At 44.1% G+C, this 26,883-nt stretch overlaps 1 protein-coding gene across 2 annotated transcripts in view; it reads left to right on the top strand.

The window, feature by feature from the left end:
* Window positions 1–26,883, top strand: part of FYB1 (FYN binding protein 1) — a 136,252-nt gene that overhangs the window by 71,663 nt on the left and 37,706 nt on the right. For both annotated transcript variants that reach the window (XM_083154439.1, XM_083154450.1), the window contains exon 3: window positions 8,492–8,642. In XM_083154439.1, coding sequence (XP_083010565.1) covers window positions 8,492–8,642 — 151 coding nt within the window. The remainder of the gene's footprint in view (window positions 1–8,491; window positions 8,643–26,883) is intronic.

A 26,883-nucleotide genomic window follows, 5' to 3' on the forward strand; every position in this document is an offset into this window, starting at 1 on the left:
CAAAAAACTTAGGGGCAGATGTATTAAGCTTTAACAAGAGATAAATCCAAGGGTGATAAAGAGAGATAAATGTTCAGCCAATCAGCTCCTTACTGACTTTTTCAAACACAACCTGTAACATGGCAGAAAGGAGGTGATTGGCTGGACGTTTATCTCTCTATCACCCTTGCATTTATCTCTTGTTAAGGCTTTTGAGCGACAGACAGCTGAGACTTCCTGTCATCTCTTCCGTATTCCACTTATAGGGCGAATCGAATTCCATTTAGCAGTTTATTCTCAGGACACACAAGTTGACACAACACATCAGTAAAATCCCCACCTCAAATAATACAACTTGTTCTCCTTTTTAATCTCACGCAGTAAATAGGTGTTATGAGCAATACAGGCAGTTGTAGGACATATAAAGAAAAAAAAGGAAATAAAGTCCTGCGCTACAAATAACCGATAAGATAAAGGACAGTGATATTACTGGATCAAAATACCAAAAATGATATATATTATTGCCAGACCCAACTCTCCTGTCTAACGCTGCTGTTCTGCTTGGGGTAGCTCAATAGCCCAAATTCGAGAACAAAGAACTCTGCGCATTGACAAGAGTTGATTTAATCAATAATATGACATTTATTTATTAATTATCAATAATAAATGACAGGATATCCTAAAAGTACAATAAATGAAAAAAAAAAAAAAGTACAACTGGTTGTATCAATATAAAATAGCTCTAAAAACATACTGGCTTATATTATACACACAGTGCTTAAACTAATAGGCATACAGTGTATTATGCACACAGTAGGGACGTGCAGTCAAGGGAGGCAGGGGATGCAGTGCTTCCCCTGTCATTTTGTTTAAAATAATACAAAGACTATACCTATGACACATATTCTGTATCATACGTATTTTCTTTGTATTATTTGTAGCATTTACACTAGTTTGGGAGGCACCATGAGCATTGCCTCCCACTAACTAGTGTAAAGGGATGAAGCGGGGGGCGCGGCTTGGGGTTGTAACAATAATGACCCGGCCTCGGTGCCACGCTGCCTGTGGTGACATCACTCAAGAGCGCCCCGCGGCAATCTGCACACTGGTCAAATCTGCAGCCATATTAAAGCCCCTTTCACATTGCAGTTTTAACACGGCATATTGCCGATTTTTAACTGCTTTAAAACAGGTACAGCTGCAATGTGGAAGCTCCACAATCAATTTACGGGTTACAGAAAACCGGTATTTTGAAACGTGTTAAAAGCAGGATCCTACACGTTTCAGAGCCGTTTTCCCTGCAGTCTGAACAGCTCAGAAACGGTATTTGCTACAAATGATAACCACACAAGGGTGATAGGTTATTTCCCTGCATGATCCCCGCCCACAAGCAGGAAAAAAAACATTTAAAATGACATTGTATGGCTTTCTATGGGTGAAACGGGTTGAATCTGAAGGTACAAAAATGGTATTGAAACTGCAATATACCTTTACAACATGCAATATGAAAGGGGTTTAACTGGCTTCTGACCCGTTTTAAGACACGTTTACTGTAGTCAGCCAAGAGTTTGTGGTGGCGGCCGCTAACTGCTGTGGTAGCGAGGTCCGGTAGCGGTGGCGCCAATCAGGGAGAAAGCGGCCAAAATGGCCCGGTTTCCCGGCGGGCCAATCCGGCCCTGAGTAGGCATATATTATGCACACAGTGCTTAGATTAATAGGCATATGGGTAAATAGAGTGATTCCTGATTAATCCATTAGTAGTTAATGGTAGACAGTCCTGTGTCATGAATATATCGCAGTTAAGTTGTTAATACTGTTAGATAACGCAGACTGAGCCTGGGTACTTTCAATGTTAGAGTGATGCACGGTAGTATTTTTAGGGGAATGTCCAGTTAATTGTGTCTGGCCAGACAATTATGCAGAGGTACCTTACAGTCTCAAGCCTCCCAGTTTCTGGTGCCGATTGACCTATGGAGCAACTTTATCCAGAGTGGACATTGAGAGTGGTGACTGTGTCTGCTGCAGGTCTCAATATTGGTCTCTTTCTTGTGCAGTGCTGAGTAGCAGTAATTATATGTTCCTGTAATTCTTGCATTTGTTTCATTTGGTCCTAACCAACAGTATGGAAAGGATTTTGGGTGTGGTATAACTGCCCGACAATTGGGATTCCGCCCGATAATCGGGATTAGACCGACGTCAGCATCCCGACTGCTACAAAACTCCTTGCGGGCTCAGTGGCTGGCTGCGCTCGCCACAGGTTCTATTCTCCCTCATGGGGCGATATGGACCCCCATAAGGGAGAACAGCCCCTGTAAATTGGGATCCCGAATGTCAGGCTTTTAACAGTCGTCATTCCGGCGTCAGTCTACTGACCGTCGGAATCCCAATGGATGGAAGGCCATCCGGCACCCAGGATTTTATGGCCTGAGCAAATGTCAGGTGATGTGAGTGTTACAGTTAGTGGGATATTATCTGGGGATGAGGATAAATCACTAGCTGCTATGACACCTGGGGAGATATGTACTGAGCTTGATAAGAGATAACATGGAGAGTGATTAACCACCAGCCAATCGTCTCTTAACTGCCATGTTACAGACTGGGGGCCAGATTCTCTAAGCTTCAAAAGTGATAAAATCGAGAGTGATAAACAGCCAGCCAATCAGCTCCTGTCTGACATTTTTCAAACACAGTCTTTGACATGACAGGTAGGAGCTGATTGGCTGGCTGTTTATCACTCTCCATTTTATCACTTTTGAAGCTTAGAGAATCTGGCCCACAGTTTGAAATCTGACATTTAGGAGCTGGTTGGTGGTTTATCACTCTCTATTTTATCACTTTCCAAGCTTAGTAGATCTCGCCTCTGGTGCGGCACTCAGAGATCTATCCGTGCATGAAAAGTGGGCATGGTTTCATGGATGGGGCATGGCCTAGTAAGGGGCATGGCCTTGCGGCCCAGTCCCCAATTTTTTGTCAGTCCAGGCAGGTGGTGCGAGCTGCACGTTGAAAGTGCTCTAGCTGCAGGTCCGGCTTCTACACAGTGACAGGAGCGAAGTGCTGCATGTATTGTTACAGTGCAGCATCGGACTTCTGTTACTGAGCAAGAGCTGGCACTTTAGTTTCACCCCCTCGGTTGGTAACACGGAAGAGGAGAGTATGTTGCTGCAAAAAGTTGATAGTTGTGACAGTTTCCTGTCCCCTGACAGAACTGTCTGTATTTACCATGTACTTGTCCTAATTTGTCTTGTACTGTAATTCGTTATTTTCTTGTTTTTCGCTCACATATTTTTTGCCAGGCGCTGCGGAACCCTTGTGGCACCATATAAATAAACCATAATAATAATAATAATAATAATAATAATAATAAAAATGAATGTAGACCAATTGGAAATGTAAGCAAATAAATGGGCAAGCAATATATATGTACAGTAAATAAATACAAAACTATGGATGGGTGAAGTGTGGGGAGGACCCCTTTATTGACTAGCCCCAGTAGTCATGTTTCGGCCAGGGGCCCTTTATAAAAAGTGTCCCCCAGCTGCGGTACGACACGGCTGGCTGTTGGAGCCCAGTGCTGGTTCCAAAACACGAGGGACCTCTACTCATTTTTTGGTACTCTTTACCTAGAAGGGCGCCCACGATTTTGATCGTGGGCATCGTTAGTAAAAAAAAATCGTGTCGGTCGCATCGCATGCGACCAAAAAATCGCATGCGATGCGACCGACGCGATGCCCGCGATTTCCCATAGGGAACAATGTTAAATGTCCCAATTGACCCGATTTTCCTGTTCAATGTCTCAATTGACCCGATTTTCCATAGGAAACAATGTTAAATGGCCCACAGAGGCCAAATAGGCACCCTGAAGTGTGAAATGGCCCCCACAATTGTTAACGCCACCCCACGATCAACGTGAACCCGAAGCGTGGCGAGCGCAGCGAGCCCGCGAGGGGCGGCGGTACGCGTCCTACGACCTTTTCATACCCCCACTATCCACGTCAGCGTGGAGTTGAGAACAGAAAGTGTGGCGAGCGCAGCGAGCCACCGAGCCCGAAGCGTGGCGAGCGGACGCGGACAGCTGTGAAGCCCGCGAGGGGACGCGTATACCTCTGAAGGTGTCCGCGTCCCCTCACGGGGCTTGCTGCGCTCGCCACACTTTCTATTCTCAACTCCAAGCTGACGTGGATAGTGGGGGTATGAAAAGGTCGTAGGACGCGTACCGCCGCCCCTCGCGGGCTCGCTGCGCTCGCCACGCTTCGGGTTGACGTTCATCGTGGGGTGGCGTTAACAATTGTGGGGGCCATTTCACACTTCAGGGTGCCTATTTGGCCTCTGTGGGCCATTTAACATTGTTTCCTATGGAAAATCGGGTCAATTGAGACATTTAACATTGTTCCCTATGGGAAATCGCGGGCATCGCGACGGTCGCATCGCATGCGATTTTTTAGTGCATGCGATGCCCGCGATGGGCGCCCTTCTAGGTAAAGAGTACCCATTTTTTCCCCCGTATTTGTGGAACCAGGACCAGCTCAATGAACTCGGGGACGGTTATGCTTGGGGGGATGATCCCACGCTGTTTTCTTTAAAATTTTAACACAAATATGCCCATTACTAAACGCTACACATGCACTTTGCTTGTTTTAGACTGCACTTGTCTAAAAAAATTGCACATTTCAGTTACTAAAAATTGCCAGAAATCACAAGGGAATTGGCTTTGTCTAAAAAATCGCACCCTATTACATTCTCGATCTTCGGGTACAAATATCGCAAATGTGACATGTGCCATATTGTGCAATTTATTAACTGTCTAAAAAAAAATCACCCACTATTACATCTCGCCCCAGCTGTATAATCTTGCCTGCAGTATGGAACCTCAGTTTTGCTCTGCAATATCAGGTGCACTGGATTGTCCAATCCATACTGTCCACACTCTTCAGATCTCCACCAATCAGCCCCATTCTCTATCCACAAGGAAATCCTAGGTATCACTTTGCAAATGAAAGCTCACAGATTTGCATGCTCCCATGGATTCTGTGGTGCACCCAAACCACTTATCTCTCAGTGAATGAGTTTTAGAATTCAGTATTTTAATGGCAATGATATCCAACCCTATATATTCCATCATTCAGAATAGTAATTTCATGTTGTGCACATGAAACTCATTTTCTTCTAATTAACGGCCCTGGCTTCAGTTATCCCCATGGTCAGGGAATCCCTGATAGGTGATCACATCTTACAAAATGAAACAAACACTTTTAATAGAATGCCCAATACATGACTCTACGGTGCAAACACTGCAACTGCTATTGTGACAGTGTAGCCACTGTGGCTTTCTGTGCTCACCATCACTTCCACACTCACTTTTGTTGTATTTTTGCTCAACTTCCTCTAACTTCTTTGCAATGCACTGTGCAAGCTAACACCTGCAGTGACGAGGTGCCGAGATCTGCAACTTAATCAAACAGAATTTCCCCGGTTCTGTAGTAGATGCATCAAACAAAAAGAAAACATCAACTGTTCCATTGGCCCTTATTCAGATCTGATCGTAGTACAAATTTGTTCTCAAAATGGGTAAAACCAGGTGCACTGCAGGTGGGGCAGCTGTAACGTGTGTTAAATTTGGGTGGGGTGTGTTGAAACTGAAATCTAAATTGCAGTGTAAAAATAATGCAGCCAGTATTTACCGTGCACAGAAACAAAATAACTCACACAAATCTAACTCTGTCTATAGATGTTACATCTCTATCATATATAAGTTAAAGACAAATTCAGAAAATATTCTATAAGTCTTGTTACATTGCACCACATTTATTTACATTATGATTTATTTTAAACAAACCCATTGGTTAGCACTCATACCCAGGATTAGAACCAGTAACCTAACTGACTGGAGGCAGACACCTTAATGATAAAGTTAATTGCTCCTGCGCAGTAAGGATACAGATTCTGACTATGTATAATTCCAGAGCCGGCCCTAGCCTAAATGACGCCATAGGCAAGATTTTGCCTGGTGCCCCCTAGCACCGCCGCTAGTTCCGCCTCTGACCCTGCTCCCGTTTCCCAGCACCATCTACACTCATCATAGCAGTCATCATTTTGGTGCTCCTACCTGCAATATTTTAAATAGAAACAGTGAACACATTCGGTGCGCAGCCCAAACAGGGGTGTGTTCTTGCTGGGAAGGGGCATGGCCACACAATAGTACCCCCAATTCAAATTATGCCACACAGTAGTGCAACTTTATTCACATTATATAATGCGATGGTGTCCCTTATTCACGTTACATCACACAGTAGTACCACTTTACCTTATGTACATTACTCCTCACATTATTCACATTATACCCTTAGAAAAAAATCCTGAGAAAATATTGCATTTTAAGCACCTCCATGGCCACACTGCAACCCAGCACAAAGCAGTGTGTGCTGGGCAGAGGAGAAGAGCTGCAGCTGCTGCTGTCACTTAAGGGGAGGGGGCCCGGGGCCCCCACTGGGCCCTTCCATCAGACTTTGGCCTGGGTAATTTGTACCCCTACCCCTTTCTCTCGGCACCCCTGACAATACCGCACAGTAATGCCCCTTACACATGACACACATTATTAATGTCCTTATAACCATAATGCCCCTTTCACATTATGCCAACCTTTATTAATGCCCTTCATACACATAATGACACACATAATGCCCCTTACACATATGTTGCACATTATTAATGCCCTTATACACATGACACACATAATGCCCATTACACATATGTTGCACATTATTAATGCATTTATACATGACACACATACTGCCCCTTACACATATGCCGAACACTATTGCACAACCAACCCACCTACAGAGAGCACTCGCACAGCCACTAACACTGTGACCTCTGCCTCTGCTTGGATACAGATGTTTCCTCATACATCTTGACTCAATAAGCCATGTACCTCCTGGCCAGTGCTGCTAACGTTGGATGCATTTTTTGCTGAAAATTCGTCTTATTTGCATTGTTATGACCAGCACACACAAGGAGCTTCTGATGATTAAAATGATATGTGGCATAAATATATTCTGTGTGCGACTGTGTCGGTACCTGAATACGGAATGCTATGTTAGTGATTTCCATGAATACACTATTTCATATGCAGATACAGCCTCATTCACACACAGAATATAGGCATGCTGCATATCATTTTAATCAGCAGAACCTGCTGATTCCCCTAGACATTCCAAATGCCCTAGGCAATTGCCTAGTTTGCCTATGCCTAAGGCCGGCTCTGATTATAATTCTTAGTTCAAAACATTTGCTATAAGGCAGAGCTGCTGTATGTAGTGTAGTAACTTTATATAGATATAATTTATATGCTTCCTATGCAGGAGTAAATAGCTCCATCGGTAAGGTTTGAAAGGGTGTGAAACTTGCAAACATATGTTTATAATCGAAAGAGTGTGACATTTATTGTCCTGCTAGGAGGGGGAGTTAGTCACAGAAGCAATATCAATGGCATTCAATAATAATAATAAAGGAATCAAACTTGCAGCGGAGGATAGGTGCCCCATTGGGAGTAGGAGCCCAACGGCAGATGATTCCATTGCCTTCCAGAGTTACTTCTCTGTCAATACTGTGCATTGTGTAGTTAGCACCATATATATATATATATATATATATATATATATATATATATATATATATATATATATATATATACATATATATATATATCTGAGGATTCAATTCCTCCCCCATCTCAGATTTTAATGATTACACTGATTACATAAAAGAATATATTAGTGTTCCAAAGCATTTGTTTTCACTTATTTTGATTGCTAATAAGTAATAGTGGAAACAGTTTACTTAGTTTTTCTCTCAGTCCATATAGTGATTAAGCAGTTTGATTGTTAGGTAGAGCCATGAGTTTCAGGTGTTCAGACTTCAGGCTTCTACTGGAATTTCCAGCCATCAACAAGTCATATTTTCCATTGCAGCCCATATGGGAAATATATACAATGATTATCGTATTTATTGGCAATGTGTACGTTCACGTAAATGACATCACTTATTAAGCTGATATCATTCATGTAGCTAACATCACTCATGTAGCTAACACCACTCATAGCGCTGACATCACTCATAGAGCTGACATCACATATATAGCTGACATCACATATATAGCTGGCATCACATATATAGTTGACACCACTCATAGAGCTGACATCACATATATATAGCTGACATCACATATATATAGCTGACACCACTCATAGAGCTGACATCACATATATATAGCTGACATCACATATATATAGCTGACATCACTCATAGAGCTGACGATTGCGTTGGCCCCTAATAGTCCTGATTTTATAAGTATACATTGTTTACTTTCCATATAGAATATTATTTTGAAGTTAGTTTTTTTATATTAAATTATCACACTTTATTTTTCTTTCTGCAATGTTGCATTATTTATTGGTATAATAATCTCTCTATATATACATATATCTATAATCTATCATTCTGTGTTTTTCTGTAGGTGGCAAAGTGACACTCACTGAACAGAAATCATCTGCATTATCCTCCGCACTGCCCCCACCTCCACCACCTGGTAACCCAGCCAAATCCCCTGCAGCCCCTGCCCAAATTCCTGGTTTACCTCCCAGAAACAAATTTCCAGCTGAGCCTACGTAAGTAACACTTAGCTGTCATTGTAACTGTCTTGTATGTCTAATGTGATGCAACATATTTGTGATGTTAGTGTATTAGAATGCTTAATATTTGTAGACACTCCCTTACTAATATGTGTAAGCCTGAATCTTCGGTGATGGTCCCTAGGACCAGGGGAATGCTGGGAAGTGGGTGTTCCTGAGGCAGTGTGTCTGGAGTTGGATGGAATAAAATAGCACAGCAGTGAACTCACATGTCTCTGTGTCCTTATGACTGGATTTACAAACATATGAACAAAACATGGGGCGAAATGTAATAGGGTGTGATTTTTGGACGAGTTCCAAACTCGCCAGAAATCGCACCTTTAAAAATCGCGTTTTTTGCCGCGAATTTGCATATGTAATGAGATGCGAATTAGCGGCAAAAAATGCGATTTGCCGCGATTTCGGGCGATTTTTAGTCATGAAAAATGTGTAATAAACTTGTACTTCTCTCTGTGTGTGTTTTTTATAAACATTCTTTTTACAGGTGGACTACAAGTCCCAGCGGGCCAATTAATGCCCCGCATGCTGGGACTTGTGGTTCTCCAAGTCCCAGCATGCGGGGGAGGTCTGCTGGCACTTGTAGTTCGCCGGTATAAAGCAATGTAATGATATGTATGATCGATTTAACCCTATCAGGCCGGCGTCCACTGGCCACGGACGCCGGTGACAGCCCCGGGCTTCTGCCCTGGACGGGTGAAGCCTGGGGGGGGGACCCCTTTATTGGGGGGGTCCCCACTCCTCCAGGTACCCCGTCCAAGGCTGACCAGCCACGGTGCTCATGTTTTGGCCGGGGGACCTTGTATAAAAAGTGTCCCCCGGCTGTGGCATGACACCGTGGGCTGTTGGAGCCCGGTGCTGGTTTCAAAATACGGGGGGACCCCAGATTTTTTGTCCCCCGTATTTTTGGAACCAGGACCGGTCCAAGAGTCCGGGGCTGGTTTCAGAAATACGGGGGACCCCTATGCTTTTTGTCCCCCCGTATTTTTGGAACCAGGTCCGGCTCAATGAGCCCGGGGCTGGTTATGCTTAGGAGGGGGGACCCTACGCCGTTTTTTTTTTTTTATAAAAACACTTTTACACATTTTTATTAACAGGACCATGCACAGATCTCAATGATCTGTGCATGGTTCTGTCAAATTCGCCTGTCAGAACCTGGTCTATTTTTTTTGCGATTTTTGGTAACATTTACAAAAATCACACCCTATTACATTTGCGAGTTGTATACTTTATAATGGGAAAACATCTGGATGCGAATTGAAATGTGACTAAAAATCGCACTTCTAAAAGTGCGATTTCGCTGTAAAAAGTGCGATTTTTTTACCGCGATTTTCAACCTATTAAATGTGCGATTTTCGGAAAATGTGCGATTTCGGCCGTTTTTGACCCAAAATCGCACATGTCCAAAAATCACACCCTATTACATTTCGCCCATGGTGTCAGAAGAAGTTTAACTTGGACTGCTAGTGCTCTCAGATTGTGAAAGATCCTGCAGCAGTCTGTAAGGCTGTGATACTCAGTGTCTGCAAAGCCTGCTGTGTGCTCTTCTCTTCAAATGGGAAACGGTCATCTGTCAGACCACACTTAGGTCGACAGTCATTAGGTCGACCCGGAAGGTCGACTGGCCCCAAGTCCAAGTTCGACACGGTTAAAGGTCGACATGGGTCAAGGTCAACATGACTTAAGGTCGACATGGGTTTAGGTCGACAGTCATTAGGTCGACATGAGTTTTTCACTGTTTTTTGAGCCGACATGTGCCGACAGGCGGTATTTCATGCCCTACGATCCACTAGGGCATGGTGGGAGAATAAAATAGTGTGCCCAAAGCATTGCGAGCGAAGCAAGCGATGCGTGGGGCTGCAGTTCAACTCCAACTGTGTCCATGTCGACTGTGTTGACATTCGGGTAAAAAAAACAGTGAAAAAGTCGTGTCGACCTAATGACTGTCGACCTAAACCCATGTCGACCTTGGCCCATGTCGACCTTTAACCCTGTGGACCTTGGGGCCAGTAGACCTTCCGGGGTCAACCTAATGACTGTAGACCTAAGTCTGGTCTGACAGACATACCGATTCCCTCACAACAGTGAGTAACCATGGATGAACTGCCTCCTCCAACCAGCATGCTGATGTCTGGTAACTTGTCTGAGAACTGGAACTTAAGCAAAAGGTTTAATATATATCTTGCTGCATGTGGAGCTGATACAGAGGCTGACAAAACGAAGGCATCCATTTTCCTCCATGTGATAGGAGAGGATGTGCTGGACATTTATAATATTTTCAGTTTGCTGAGGGGCAGAATATGGTGCTATCTCCTATAATGCAAACGTTTGAAGATTACTTTGTGCCAAGGAAAAATGTGACATATGAAAGATATAAGTTTTTCACATATGATCAGAAGTCTGGAGATGGATTTGATCAGTATGTTACAGAGCTGCAATCACTCAGTAAAACCTGTGAATTTGGTGATTTAAAGGAATTACTGATTAGAGATCGTATTGTCTGTGGAATACCTGATAATGGACTCAGAGAGAGACTGCTGAGAGAGCAAGACCTAACACTAGACAAGGCAGTGATTATGTGCAGATCTGCAGAAAAAACTAGATTTCAAGCCAAAAAGTTACACAAGGAAGCTGATGGTGCCGTACATGTAGTGCAGAAAACAGAGCCAAGCAAACCTCCATTTTCAAGAATAAAGCAATCTAAGCTGAAATCTAATAAGGAAATTTGAAGTAGATGTGGAAATGCTCACAATCCTAAAATGTGCCCTGCTTATGGTAAAACCTGCATGAAATGTGGTAGACTTAATCACTTTGCCAAATGCTGTCAAATGAAAAGTGAAACAACCAAAGTGCATGCTGTTAAACAAATAGAGGAGTTCTTTGTGGATTGCATTGAACTTTGCAGTGCAGATAAGAAAGAATGGATTGTCCCTTTAACTGTGAACGAGATTATCATTCCCTTTAAGCTTGATACTGGCACGCAGGTGAATTTAATATCGTTTCAAGATTATAAAACTTTTAGATTAAAACCTAAAATTCATCCAGCCAAAGTGAAAGTTACAGGGTACACTGGGGAGGAAATTCCTGTGAAAGGTATATGCTTAGTGACACAGAACTATAAAGGACAACAGTTTAAAACATCTCTACTGATTGTGGATAAAAATGTGCACCCGATTCTAGGATTAAGTTCCTGTGAAAAAATAAGCTTGCTAAAGAAAGTTTTTACGGTGACATCACAAGTAGATGATGACTGCAAATCGATGTTTACAGAATACAGAGACTTGTTTGAAGGTCTAGGTTGCTTGCCTGGAGAGCATAAAATAAATATAGACACGCAAGTTTCTTCCGTGATACGCCCCTATAGAAAAGTGCCGTTTGCGCTGAAAGAAAGACTGATATAAGAGTTAAATCGCATGGAAGCCTTGGGTGTTATACAGAAAGTTGATGAGTTTACTGACTGGGTAAGCTCCTTAGTAATTGTTGAAAAGAAAAATGGACAACTCAGAATATATCTAGACCCAGAGATTTAAACAAAGCAATTAAACGAGAACATTTCAAACTACCAACTAGAGATGAAATCATGTCGCAATTTGAGGGAGCAAAATGGTTCAGTAAATTGGACGCATCTTCAGGATTCTGGCAAATGAAGCTAGATGAGGCCAGCTCAAAGCTTTGTACATTTAATACACCAGAAGGTCAATACAGATTTCTTCGACTACCATATGGAATTTTGTCTGCTCCAGAAGAATATCACAAAAAGATACACATGATTTTTGAACATATTCCAGTTATTGAAACAATGATGGATGACATTATTGTCTGGGCATCTACAAAGGATGAGCATGATTATAGATTGATACAAGTACTGAAACTTGTCAAGAAAGTGAATCTAAAGCTGTAAGCTTGCAGCAGGGCCCTCCTACCTTCAAGTCTGTCTGTTGTTACCCAGTTTGTCTTATCACTGTCTACTATTGTAAAGCGCAACGGAATCTGCTGCGCTATATAAGAAACTGTAAATAAATAAATAAACAAGGACAAATGTGAATTTGGCGTGAATACACTTACCTTTATGGGTGACGTGGTCTCGGATCAAGGTGTAAAACCAGACCCAAGGAAATATCAGCCATAGTGAACATGGAACGTCCTATCAACAAAGACGACATCAGAAGATGCCTAGGAATGATTACTTACTTAGGAAAGTTTATTTCTCAACTCTCTGAATGAACAGCCTCTCTTAGATGGTTGTTGGACAAAGATAACGAGTGGATGTGGTCACATGAACAAGAAGAAAGTTGGCAAAACTTGAAACAGATCATTACAGAGCAAACAGTGCTACTATTCTTGATCCTGTGAAAAGAATAAGAATTTCAGCAGATGCTTTGCAATTTAGCCTAGGCTCAGTGTTGTTACAAGACCATGAGGATACATGGCAACCAGTAATCTATGCATCAAGAGCACTGACAAGTGCTGAAGAACTTCTAGCGATCACATATGTATGTGAGCGATTTAATCAATTTGTGTATGGTCAAACATTCACAGTGGAAACTGACCACAAGCCATTGGTAGTTAACATGACTAAATCATTACATGACTGTCCCATGAGAAGTCAACAAATGCTTATCAGACTACAGAAATATGATGTACACTTGCTGTACTGTCCCGGTAAATACATGTACATCGCTGATACACTTTCTCGTGCTGTGGACAAAAGGGAAGGTTCCAAAAGTCTAAATGAATGAAGAAATAGAAGCCTATGTTAATTTTGTCGTAGCTTCTCTACCAGTGTCTCTTGTAATACAAGAACAGATTAGGAAAGAAACTGAGACAAATGACACAATGAAAGTGTAGAAATATATCATTCTGAAAGGTTGGCCAGCAGAAAAACATGCGTGCCCGCTGTCTATTCATGATTATTGGATGTACCGCAGTGACCAAACAGTTGTCGATGGTGTTATTTACAAAGGCAATAGGTTTGTCATACCTGCACGACTAAGAAAAACTATGCTGAGCAAGATACATGAAGGCCACTTAGGAGAAGAAAAATGTAAGCGGAGAGCGCGTGAAGTTATGTATTGGCCAAGTATGAGCCAAGACATAGCGCAGACTACAGCTACAGTACATGTGAATTATGTCTCACGTATAGACCGAAACAACAAGTCGAGCCACTGAGTCCTCATGCTGTGCCAGAGAGACCGTACCAGAAAGTTTGCGCAGATTTGTTTGATTGTAATGGGAAAACTTACATTGTCGTGACTGATTATTACTCTAACTACCCTGAGGTGAAGACACTACATACAACTTATAGTAAAGCCGTAATCAATTGCATGAAGTCAATATTTGCAAGGCATGGTGTTCCTATGGAAGTGTTCACTGACAATGGTCCTCAGTTTTCCAGTGCTGAATTTAGACAATTTGCTGATGAGTGGGAATTTGTCCATACTACGTCACGTCCCCACTATCCACGCTGAAATGGGTTGGTGGAAAGTTCAATAAAAACTTTAAAGAGTCTCATGAAAAAAGCTCAAGAAGGTGAAGAAAGGTAATTGGGTGCAGAAAGATATTGTGCGTGCGTGCACAAGTAGCACCAAGATCTTATACTATGGGCCTTATTCTAGTTCACTCTTTCTGACAAATTCCTTCTTAGATGGACAAAACCATGTGCACTGCAGGGGGGGCAGATGTAACATGTGCAGAGAGAATTTGATTTGGGTGAGTAATTTTGTTTCTCTGCAGGGTAAATACTGCCTGCTTTATTTTTACACTGCAATATAGATCTCACTTTGAAGTAAAACCCCACCCAAATCTAATTCTCTCTGCACATGTTACATCTGCCCCACCTGCAGTGCACATGGTTTTGTCCATCTAAGAAGGAATTTGTCAGAAAGAGTGAACTAGAATAAGACCCTATGGGGGAAATTTACTAATATGAATTTGTAAAAAATAGGTGTATTCGTAGGCAGAAATACACCTATTTTTTATACATTTGTATTTTTGGGATTTACTATCCCAAAAATACAGCAATTCGTATTCCTAAAGATGGGACATTCGTATTTGTATTTACAAATACGAATGTCTACACCATCGATAGAATACAACAGGAATCACCATTCAAAAGAATGGTGGTTCATGATTTACTAAGCAGCCGTATTGAAAATACGGCTGCTAATTGGCGTGAAACAGCCACGAAAATACGGCAGGAAAATACACCTTGATTTCCCTGTCATATTTGCTTTAAGCCTGCACGGATCAGTCAGATCCGTGCAGGCTTTAGTGTAAAAAAAATAGAAAAATAAATAAATATAAAAAAACCGGCGTGGGGTCCCCCCCACAGCCATAACCAGTACCAGGCTGAAGGAGCCGGGGCCGGTAATAAAAAATCAGGGAACCCAACAAATAGGGGTTCCCCGATTTTTTACAACCAGCCCCAGGCTCCAGGTCCGGGGCTGGTTCCCAAAATACGGGGGACAAAATGACTAGGGGTCCCCCATAGTCCAGGTATTCTTCAAGCTGCCGGCGCTCCCCGCACTCTCCGCATCGGACTGAGGAGAGACGCAGAGATATTTCATACTCTGCGCCTCTTCTCAGAATGATTTCTATTGGCCGCCTAGCGGCCAATCAGGAGCCAAGAAAGTCGGCTCCTGATTGGCCGCTAGGCGGCCAATAGTAATCTTCCTGCGAAGAGGCGCAGAGTATGAAATATCTCTGCGTCTCTCCTCAGTCCGATGCGGAGAGTGCGGGGAGCGCCGGCAGATTGAAGAATACCTGGACTACGGCAGGTCAAGAGAAAACATCTTCACCACAGGACCAGGTGAGTAGGATTTCCTTCCACAGCTCCACCATGGATTACTTCGGACCCAGACACCGCCATGGGCCTGAAGGACGACACGGATGCCGACATGGAGGACGACACAGGACACCGGACACCAGGACAGAGGGCTACCTACGGGCTCAAGATAGGTAAGTTACAGTATGTGTGTAATGGATGTATTAAAGTTTTATTGTTCTAATGTGTCAGTGTGTATTAATTGTACTATTTTTCTTACTGTGGAACTACAAGTGCCAGCGGGCCCTTTAATGCCCTGCAAGCTGGGACTTGTGGTTCTCCAAGTCCCAGCTTGCGGGGAAGGCTTGCTGGGACTCATAGTTCCACAGTTTTAAACAATAGTTTTTCATCTATTTTTTTACACTTCAATCAGCCTGGTGGCCACCGCACAGGGCCACCGGGGACAGCACCAGGCTTCAGCCTGGTCAGGTAAGTCCTGGAGGGGGGGACCCCTTTATTGAGAGGGTCCCCACTCCCCCAGGGCCCCTGGCCAGGCTGACTGGTCAGTAGGGTGATGTTTTGGCCGCGGGACCTTATATAATAAGTGTCCCCCGGCTGTGACATTACCCTGTTGGCTGGTTTGGCCTGGGGCTGGTTCTTAAAATACGGGGGACCCCTAGTCATTTTGTCCCCCGTATTTTGGGAACCAGCCACGGACCTGGAGCCTGGGGCTGGTTGAAATCATCATACATGTCAGATGAAGGGTATTCTTCAGTCATGTTGTCTTCATTATGGGTAGGTTGAGATCTTAAATCCACCCTATTTCTTCCGTTCCACTCTCTGTACATATAGGGGGAAATTTACTAATATGAAAAACCTAGTTTTTCGTATTAGTATTTTCCCTAGGACTGCATTGGTGATCCTGATAATGGTGAACAAACCACGATTCTAGAAAGGTCCAACATGGTTGATGAAACACAGACTGTGTATGAGAGACCCAAAAGGGAAATACGCAGACCTGAGAGACTCATTGAAACGTGTTAGATGATGTTTTTAATATGACGTTGTTAATTGTTGCATTGAAGTGTACAGGGCTTATCTTAAGCCTGAATCTTCGGTGATGGTCACTAGAACCAGGGGAATGCTGGGAAGTGGGTGGTCCTGAGGCAGTGTGACTGGAGTTGGAGGGAATAAAACAGCACAGCAGTGAACTCACATGTCTCTGTGTCCTTATGACTGGATTTACAAACATATGAACAAAACAATATTCAGCTGATATTTATGAACTTCCAGATAAGGATCTGTGTGAACAATACAGTATGGTGGAAATTTACGAAGAATACGAATTTTCGTATTCGTATTCTGAATACGAAGGCATAAGACCGCTATCATCATCATATGTCATTTACAAATTTGTATTCCGGAGGCAAATTTACAAACCAGTTGTATTTGACTGATTTTTATTTGCCAATGGCGTATAGATTCGTATTTAGCAGCTGTATATACGGCCGCTAAATACAAATTCGTATGGGCAGCCTACACGAAATAGAAAAATAAATTATTTAAAATAATGGCATGGGGTCCCCCGGTGGGGACAGGAGAAAGAGGCAGCAGGAACGGTATGGACAGGACGCACCGAGCAATAAATTACATCTTTTGGACCATTATCCTGTCGGAGGAGTCCGTGTAAAGATACCTTGATAGGAGGAGTAACATACTTTACAAGTAAGCATACAAGTACGCATACCAGAGTAAAGAAACCTTTATATGCTTAGACAGTGTTTTCTACATGTAGCATACATGTAAGAATAGTACATTGTGGCTGACACGTGGTGAACCTATACATTTTTTGATCCGAACAAACACTAGCTTTGTCCATCCGAATGTCCTGAAGAAATCCATATGGGTACATGTGGAAGGAAACCATACTCACGGGGGTCCTCTGGCGTAGATCAAGTCCTCTTCTTTCCAAGTAGCATCCACGGGTCTTTGCAAAAACAAAAAAATGACACCAAACCGGATTGAGGAGAAGCCGCAAGATGTCTATGTTTATATCCGGCGGCTCTTCCTCCCGAGTACCGCAATTGGCCACGTAGTGGCCAAGCAGGACCTTCATAGTGATGACCTATGACGCATACTGTTCTAATGTATGGTCTGAACATGTGACCAGTTTTGTCTGTGGAATTATAACCGATATGCTAAGTCAGTTATCCAAAAAAAAGTGTGTTCATAATAGATACCCCCTAAACCTCCCCTATTTTCTCCAAGCAAGATTCATAGCAACAATACATGAATAATGGCCTGTATTGTACTAGGTGTAATATTATATTGCATTGAACCATAGATCTTTTCAACCACAAACACGGTCTAGATTACAGGTTATTAATCTGCAAATACAAGCTTTTGTTTTTTCTCTGAATTATTTCCTGTTCAACACAAACCTCCTGAGATATCTTGAATTGCAGGTTATTTAGTACACCCACAAATAAAACAGCGAAGGCACAGTGCAAATCTTTTTGCTTGCAGGCACGTCCCTCCAGCTGAGTTCCACCTAAGTTCCATGGCTATGCGAGACAGAATAGTGGGTCTCATCTGCATTGGCTGAAGGGGCGTATGTTGGATGGGCCATAGGTTTCTATACTAAGGGTGAACTAAGCACAGGGTTTCCCTAGTATTGTGTGCATAATGTGCTTACCAGGGGTTCATAAATCATGTGAGAGTTTCATTCCTGCATGTGTGTATATATATAGATATATATATAAAATTTACTGGTCTGTTTTCTTGTCTGTCCAGTGTTGCAACCCCTGCACCAATTGGGGTAAAAACAATGTAAGGTGGTCCAAGTTTTACAGGGTTTAGGATCTCGTTGGACCTCCCGTTGGTGTACATTGGGTAGAACTTTGACCCAGGGAGGCTTCCACTGGATGAATTTGGAAGAAAACTCCAGAGTGGCAACATTGGGTTCAAGAAGACATACTAGGGTGTTGAGGACTTGTCGGACCTTCCATTGGTATACGCTGCTCAGAACTTTGTCCCTGGGAGCCTGTTCTGGGCCTTCCACTGTATGAATTTGGATGGGTGTGTTGGAACAGCTGCTGTTGACAGTTACATCCAACTCATTGATGACTTGATAAGAGCTTGAACATTTACACCCGGGCAACTCGGGGAACTTCCGCCAGTGTAGCATATATTTAAAATCGATCTCTTTAATCGGCTAGCTTACTTGAAATTGCACTAGATATTATTTGCATACGAACAGGCAGAATGTAGTAAGAGGCTGAAACTTCAAAATGAAGCAATCTTTGATGAAATCCTGTTACAGAGATAGTGCTAAACACAATGGCGAAAAAAAAGGGGAAATCTATAAAAAGATGTGCGCCATTTCTTGTAAATGGCAGAGAAGTGACATTTGGTTGTAAACTTTGGGTTTTCCAAATGTTGCTGGATTACAATTGCCAAAATCCATGTTTTTTTTATTTCAATAATTTTTTTATTGCTTTTTACATTTAGGAAAATGCATACAGTTTAGGGCCTGATTCAGACCTGTTTGCTAAGCTGCGTGTATACTCAGCCTAGCGAGTAGGTAAATTCCGCCCGTCCAAACGCAAATCCTTGCATTAGGATGCGAGTCAGTGGACGTGTCGCTCACCATTGAATGAGTTTTCTACAGTTCGTAGATAACTGTCAGCCGAAGCTGGCTTTTATCCTGGCAACAGATGGTCGAATTCGGGGTGGGTGCTGATGTCATGTGACATGTCATGTGACGTCAGCCACCTGCCCCAAGCAGGCATCTACAAGCCTGCGTCTGCAGGGATATGCCCAGCATTTTATGGATACGCCAATAAAACTCATGGGGTTCCTCTGCTTCCTCTCCATGCCCTCACCCTTTACCGCCCACCACTAAGCGAAAGAAAAATGTATGCTCAATGGCAAAGCCCTTATGAGATCATAGAGGCAGTAGGACCGATCAATTCAGAGGCAGAACTCTGGGAGGCAATGGAGTCATCTGCCGCTGGGCTCCTGCTCCCAAGGGGGCACCTATCCTCCGCCTGGAAGTTTAAATCAGTTCTTTAAAAGCCAACGATGTTGCTTCTGTGGCTGAGTTCTGAAATATATATGTGCTATCTATCTATCTATCTATCTATATTTCTGTCTATCTATCTGTCTGTATGTCTGTCTATCTATCTATATTTCTAAACAGAAATATATATTTTATATAAGGTTATATAGGGTTGTGTGTGTAGGGGGGGGAGGGGGTCACCAATATATAGCTTGCCTTTGGGCAACAGGAACGAACTTTCGCCACTGGGTCAATTACAAAGTTCGACAGGAGGGCAGAAGGAAAGAGGTACAAACCTACCATGTAGATGTGTTAAAACCTTGGAAAGAAAGTGCCAATCAGCCCTCTTTAGTGGCAAAAAAGGTCCCAGAATGCCAGGTACCCACTGAAGTCACTCTTAATACTAGTAATAAACAGGAAGTGATGAATTTAGTGGCACAGTACCAAGATGTGTTTTCTGCCATTCCGGGAAAGACCAAAATCATCCAATATGATGCTGTTACTCCGCCCGGGGTGGTTATTAAACAAAGGCTATATCGCATACCCGAGGTGAAATGGGCAGCGGTAAAATGAGAGGAGAGGCTACAATTAGGGATTATAGAGGAATCAAACAGCATAAGAAATAACCCCATTGTCTTAGTACCTAAGACTTCGGGTGCTTTAAGATTCTTCAATAACTTTAGTAAATAAATCAAGTTGACCATTTTGATTCCTACCATATGCCCCAGGTTGATGAGCTGGTAAAATATTTAGCAATGCGCTAGTACCTTACCACTCTCAATTTAACAAAAGGTTATTGGCAGATACCCTTGGCTGAAGCTGCATAAGCCAAAACAGCCTTCCCTACCCCAGAGGGCTTATTTCAGTATAAAGTGCTGCCATTTGGTTTACATGGTGCCCCAGCATCCTTTCAAAGAGCTATGATCAAGTTGATGCAGCCTCACACGGAATATGCACCTACCATGGGTAGAGGTTAACATCTCTATGGGTACACATTTTGCTGCCAATCTAAAGAAATGTGCCATTGGTATAGTGGAAGCAAAATGATTGGGCCACATTATAGGCAGAGAGGGCAAGTTAAACCTCAGCCTAGTAAGGTAGAAGCAGTCCTCACTTGGCCCTAAACCCAAATGTAAGTTGTAATTTAGGACATTTCTTGGTCTGGTGGGATATTATCGCAGGTTCATGTGGGATTTTGCCACTAGAGCGGCTCCACCAACTGAATGACAAGATACAGACAAGATACCATGGTCCAGGACAGTAGAGACTGCTTGACAGGATTTAAGATGAGCTCTGTGTGCCGAGCCTGTCCTGCAAGCTCCTAACTTTAAGTGACAGTTTTTATTGCAGACGGATGCTTCTGGGACAGAATTAGGAGCCATCCTTTCCCAAGAGGTAGATGGGGAGGAGAAGCCCATCCTCTACCTTAGCTGTCAATTACTGTCCAGAGAGCGCAAGTATTCAACTGTAGAGCAGGAGTGTTTGGCCATTAAGTGGGCAGTGAAGTCATTAAAGTATTATTTGTTGGGACAAGAGTTTTTGTTAGTAACATACCATGCTCCCTTTCAATGGATGCACATGAACAAAGAGGAGAATGCATGTGTTACCTATTGGTCTAACCTCATCTCCATTCATACACCCTCCCGCCCTCTACGGTCGGCTGACGACTGTCGTCTCTCCTCCACCCTGATCACTGCTTCCCATGCTAGAGTACAGGACTTTGCCCGTGCTGCACCCCTTCAGTGGAACGCACTCCCTCGCTCCATTAGACTCTCCCCGACCTTGCAAAGCTTCAAACAGGCACTGAAAACTCACCTATTCATCAAAGCGTACCCTTCCACTGCATAAACCAGCTGGTTCTCCGACCCCTTGCCTGTTTACATCCTGTTATCTAACCACCACCCACTTGCTTGCACCTCTTGTAATCTGTCTGTCTCCCCTTCCTACTAGATTGTAAGCTCCTCCGAGTAGGGCCCTCTTCCCTCCTGTTGTCAAAGCCCTCTTCTCTTCACATTTCACTCACAGCTCTCCTATACTCAAACACTCAGTGACCATCTTCGTCCGCATACTCATCTCCATCATTGGCCTCAAGCCTCTAGTTGTATGTTGATTGGGTCCTCACTACTTACTTTTAAGCTGTAATGTGTATTGATCTGTGGCGCTCTTTATTTGTACTGTATTTTTGTTATTTATTTAATGTTATGCCAAGTCTCCCTGTATTGTTCCTTTGTACGGCGCTGCGAAACACTTGTGGCGCCTTATAAATAAAATTATAATAATAATAATAATTGGTCTTACAGCTATCTAGTTTTGAGGTGTGGCATCAATCGGGGAAACAGCACCTCAATGCGGATGCCCTTTCCAGAAGGTTTGTAGGTCCCGATCCTTCAAGCAGCCCTATGGTGAAGCTAGAGAAGGAGGAAGAGGGCTAGGTAGGCAACCTCTGGAATGTGGTAGAGGGTTGTGTACCCGGGAGGAGGAGGCAAGCAGAGAGCTTGCCTGAAAATGTCTTAGCTTCACCAGGGTGGTTGAAGCTAAGGGGGAGGAGTGTGGCAGGGACAGCATAGTTCCAAATTATATTAATGTGGATCAACAGGATCAGGATTTAGAGCAGCAGCAGGACTGATCAGGTCCAGTCCAGGTTTTCCTAAAAGATCTGCTGGAATCATGGTTCGGGTAATTAACATCAACTGTTGTTTTCTGTTAAAAGTCTTTTCAGAGCAGAGGGTCAGGTTCCCAATGCCAGTCAGTGGCTGGGCAATAGGCTTGGGTGTGTGTATTAGGTACTCTTTACCTAGAACGGCGCCCGCGATTGAAATCGCGGGCGTCGGGGGTAAAAATCGCGGTGATCGCGGTCATCGCGGGTAAATCGGGATGGCCGCGATGCCCGCGATGACCGCGATCACCGCGATTTTCCCATAGGGAACAATGTTAAAACGGCAGATTGACCGCGATTTTACTATTAAATGCCTCAATGGACCCGATTTGGGGCCAAATAGGCCAAATTAACCCTTAAATGCCCCCCCAAATTTTTAACGCCACCCCACGATCCACGCCAACCCGAAGCGTGGCGAGCGCAGCGAGCCCGCGAGGGGCGGCGGTACGCGTCCTCCGACCTTTTCATGCCCTACTATCCACTAGGGCGTGGTGTGAGAATATAATAGTGTGGCGAGCGCAGCGAGCCACCGAGCCCGAAGCGTGGCGAGCGCAGCGAGCCCCGCGAGGGGACGCGGATACCTTCACAGGTAGACGCGTCCCCTCGCGGGCTTCACAGGTGTCCGCGTCGCCACGGACACCTGTGAAGCCCGCGAGGGGACGCGCATAACTGTGAAGGTATGCGCGTCCCCTCGCGGGGCTCGCTGCGCTCGCCACGCTTCGGGCTCGGTGGCTCGCTGCGCTCGCCACACTATTATATTCTCACACCACGCCCTAGTGGATAGTAGGGCATGAAAAGGTCGGAGGACGCGTACCGCCGCCCCTCGCGGGCTCGCTACGCTCGCCACGCTTCGGGTTGGCGTGGATCGTGGGGTGGCGTTATAAAATTGGGGGGGCATTTAAGGGTTAATGGGCTCTGTGGCCCATTTAACATTGATTCCTATGGCCAAATCGGGTGGATTGAGCCATTTAACAGTAAAATCGGGTCCATCGTGCCTTTTAACATTGATTCCTATGGGAAATCGGGAGCATCGCGTCGCGGGCATCGCGGGTACATTTATGGCCGGCCGCGACGCGACCGACACGATTTCCATGTTTAACATGGGTTTCAATGGGAAATCGCGGGCATCGCGTCGGTCGCGTCGCGGCCACACATAAATGTACCCGCGATGCCCGCGACGGGCGCCGTTCTAGGTAAAGAGTACCGTGTATTACGCTAGGGGGGGGGGGTTACACTAGGGACCCTGGAGTGTGGTACCCACATTGTGAAGCCTGTATATTGTCTGCTGAAAACCTGCCATGCTGTGACTGGTAAGTTGCCAAACTGTGAAGCCTGTTTGCTGTCTACCTGCTACGAATAAAAGAAACAACTTCATTTTCATCCAGTGTATGTGATTTCTGTAGTAATAATTATCAACATTAAAAAAAGATGGTCACAAAGATAATAAATATTAAAATGGAAATTATTCTGTTGTACTACATACCGCTGTGAGTGAGGTAAAAATTGGCTATTACACTAATAACACTAAGATAATAACAATGGTGACTAGCCAATTAAATACCATGACCGCTCAGTACAGGAGAAGTGTGTATCACACTCAGCTGAAGAGTTCAGGGCAGGTTTCCTGTCTTATGTGGTTTTAGTGACTAATGCAAGGAAACCCGGGGTGTTCTAGTTACACATCTTTTCAGTGCATAATGTTAAGATGGATAATGTTTACGTGCTTCAGAAAACCGAATCCAGCTATTCATTAGGGCGATACCAGTATTGAGGTTATTATTGTTATCATGGTATTTATATGGCGCCACAAGGGTTTCGCATCGCCTAACAATACATGAATGAAATGTTTCATCTACTTTTAAACTCACCATCGGGTATCCCCCTGGCCCACCCCGACGGTTGATACACCTAAATACAAACTTAACTCTAAACCTTATATAACTTAACTTAAAATAAAGACACGACACAAAGTGCTGGCGTTTCAAAAAGAATGTCAAATTTATTTTGACAATTAACTAAGACTATGAATGGTGGCGGCACTAAAGAACGGTCACTATAGGAAAGGTGGGGTTAAAGATCACTAAGCATACATACAACGCTGGGTGACCACTCTCCCTGGTCAGCCACCAGGCCTGGCGGTGACGGCCATTCCCCGGACAGAAGCATGGCCCATGACAATCGATGTCGAGGGAGAGTGCACCCCACTACCTACACACATACAGAGTTCTTAAAGAATGACCGTTCTTTACCGCCGCCGAAGAGGAAGAGAAATAGGGAAGGGTGGGTGGGGCTTCTTGAACAGAGGGTGGTCACTCTAAAGTCGTGATCATTCCTACCCTGTCTAAACCCTCCCCCTGCTCTGATAGGCCTTGTGCCCATCCTCATTACAATAGCATGTGATCAACAGCAGAGTGTACCCTGTGAGAACCCTCAGTGGTTTATGTCACCTCAGGCTTATTCAGCCTTCTGTGTTTCTATGTGGGCAGTCAGTTTAGTTTACTCTTGCCATGCTTATATTCTCCCTCTATGCCCACATGGATGGTGAAATAACAACAAACAGTTTTTAAAAAAATCATAAAAAGAACTTATGTCGACCATGTCATGTGTCTACCTTTTCCATGTCGACCTTTTGGTCCTGACAACATTTTGACCTATTGCATGACGCATTTTGACCCTGTCGACCTCTTGCATGTCGCATTTTGACCCTGTCGACCTATTGCATGTTGACCTTTTGACCCTGTCGACTTTTTGCATGTCGACCTCTTGGGGAAGACCTATTAACTGTCTATCTAGACACAGTAGATTTATCAACCGTAACCAGACGTCAAACAGCTAATGACTATGGCATACTTGCCGACTTTTAGAGAAGCCTCTCTGGAAGAAGCCCGGAGAGGGCAGCCGGATCTTCAGGTCAGGGGACGGGGCTGATGATTGAAAGCCCCGCCCCCAATCCAGTCAAATGGAGCGATTTGCGGGTCTGCGAGTAGGGGGTGGAGCTAAAATGACACGAAGCTACGCGTTTTGCGTCATTTTAGTCCTGCCACTTGCCGCGGACCTGTGAAAAAACGGTAATTAGTGCGGTAAGAAAGGGGGTGCATGGGCTGCCAGGCAAATGCGGGAGGACTGCCGACCTTCCTGGGGGGGGGGGGGGGGGGGCGGGAGGGGGAACCGATTTTCGGGAGCCTCCCGGCAATTCCGGGAGGGTAGGCAAGCTATAAACACAAAACATGGGAAGAGAGAGGCGTATTGGGTTAAGAAAAGAGCACTATATAAGGGGTCTCTATAACAAATGTTAGAAGCATAGCTTACCTCCCAGACAGGGGGCATGGCCTATTCTCCCGAGAGGCCACGCCACCCATTTTTGCCGCTATTGGGGACACTGTGAGAGCTGCTGGCCATACCCCCTGCCCTGTTATGCAGTGAATAGACACTGTGCTGCAGAGAGTAGCAGGGGGACTCCCAACTCCTCCCCTTACCCCCCACCGCGGGACCGACCCCAAAAAATGGGACAGTCCCGCCAAAATCGGGACAGTTGGGAGGTATAAGCATAGCGTTTTTTTTTAAAAATGATGTGCTCCACTGGAATCGTTTGCGCTTTAGACCAGCAGTTCTTTTGCTCTCTGCCCACAGCCAATCCTCTGCAGGCTCTGGGTATTTAAGGCAGGAAGCCAAGAGGCTGGATATACTGCCTATCTATCTGTATCGTGCTGTTGAACCCACTGCCGACTTATTCTCTGACTCCTATTATTGACGTCCTGCTCCCTGACCTCAGTTTGTCTCCTCGATAATTACTGTTTGTTTTCTGGATTGTGACCTCTTCTCTGCTGCCTGCCCCGAACTTGGACTGAGACCTTTCTATTCTAATTGCCTGTCTTTGAATCTAACCTGGCCCTTGTGACCTGCACTCTAAGCTCACTATTCTATCCTGGGGTTCACCTTCATGCCCCAAGCTTTAGGGATTTAGATTTTTTTAACACTGCCAACGCTAGCTGAAATTCTCATGTGAGGCCACTTAAAATGACATATGGGAAAGATGTAATAGGGTGCGATTTGCGAAAATGTGAATTTTTGGGGGGTCAAAATTGCAAAAATGGTACTTGTGTAGTTTCACGGCGCCCGATATATCAGATGTGATATATCGGATGTGATATTGGTTGACATATCGGATGCGATATCGGCCGATATATTGATCCGATCCGAAGTGATTTTTGACCTGTTCATAACCCCACTATCCCCTATGCATGGAGTTGATTTTATATAGTGTGGCGGGCGCAGCGAGCCCCACGAGGGGACGCGGATTACTGCGCTCGCCACACTATATAAAATCAACTCCATGCGTAGTGGATAATGGGGTTATGAACAGGTCAAAAATCACTTCGGATCGGATCAATATATCGGCCGATACTACACAAGTACCGCAAAAAAATTTTTTTTAAATTGCACATATAACAGGGTGCGATTTGCGGTAAAAATCTCGCGTTTTGCCGCGACCAGAAAATTCACACTTCAAAAATCACATTGAAATGTTTTACCATTTAGAAGTATAGAAATCGAAAATGTAACAGGGTGTGATCTTACTATAACAGTACCACTGTTGAAGTCACTGAGATCTTCCGGATGACACATTTTGTATAAAAATAAATTTCAAATGGAGACTGCATGACATGGGGCTTGATTACATACACCAGTGGCAACGTGTCTGATAGAAACACCTGAATTCAATGAGCAACAGGTGTGGCCA

The sequence above is a fragment of the Crinia signifera genome, chromosome 1, assembly GCF_055691185.1.
Source record: "Crinia signifera chromosome 1, ASM5569118v1, whole genome shotgun sequence".
In the NCBI taxonomy this organism is placed as follows: domain Eukaryota; kingdom Metazoa; phylum Chordata; class Amphibia; order Anura; family Myobatrachidae; genus Crinia; species Crinia signifera.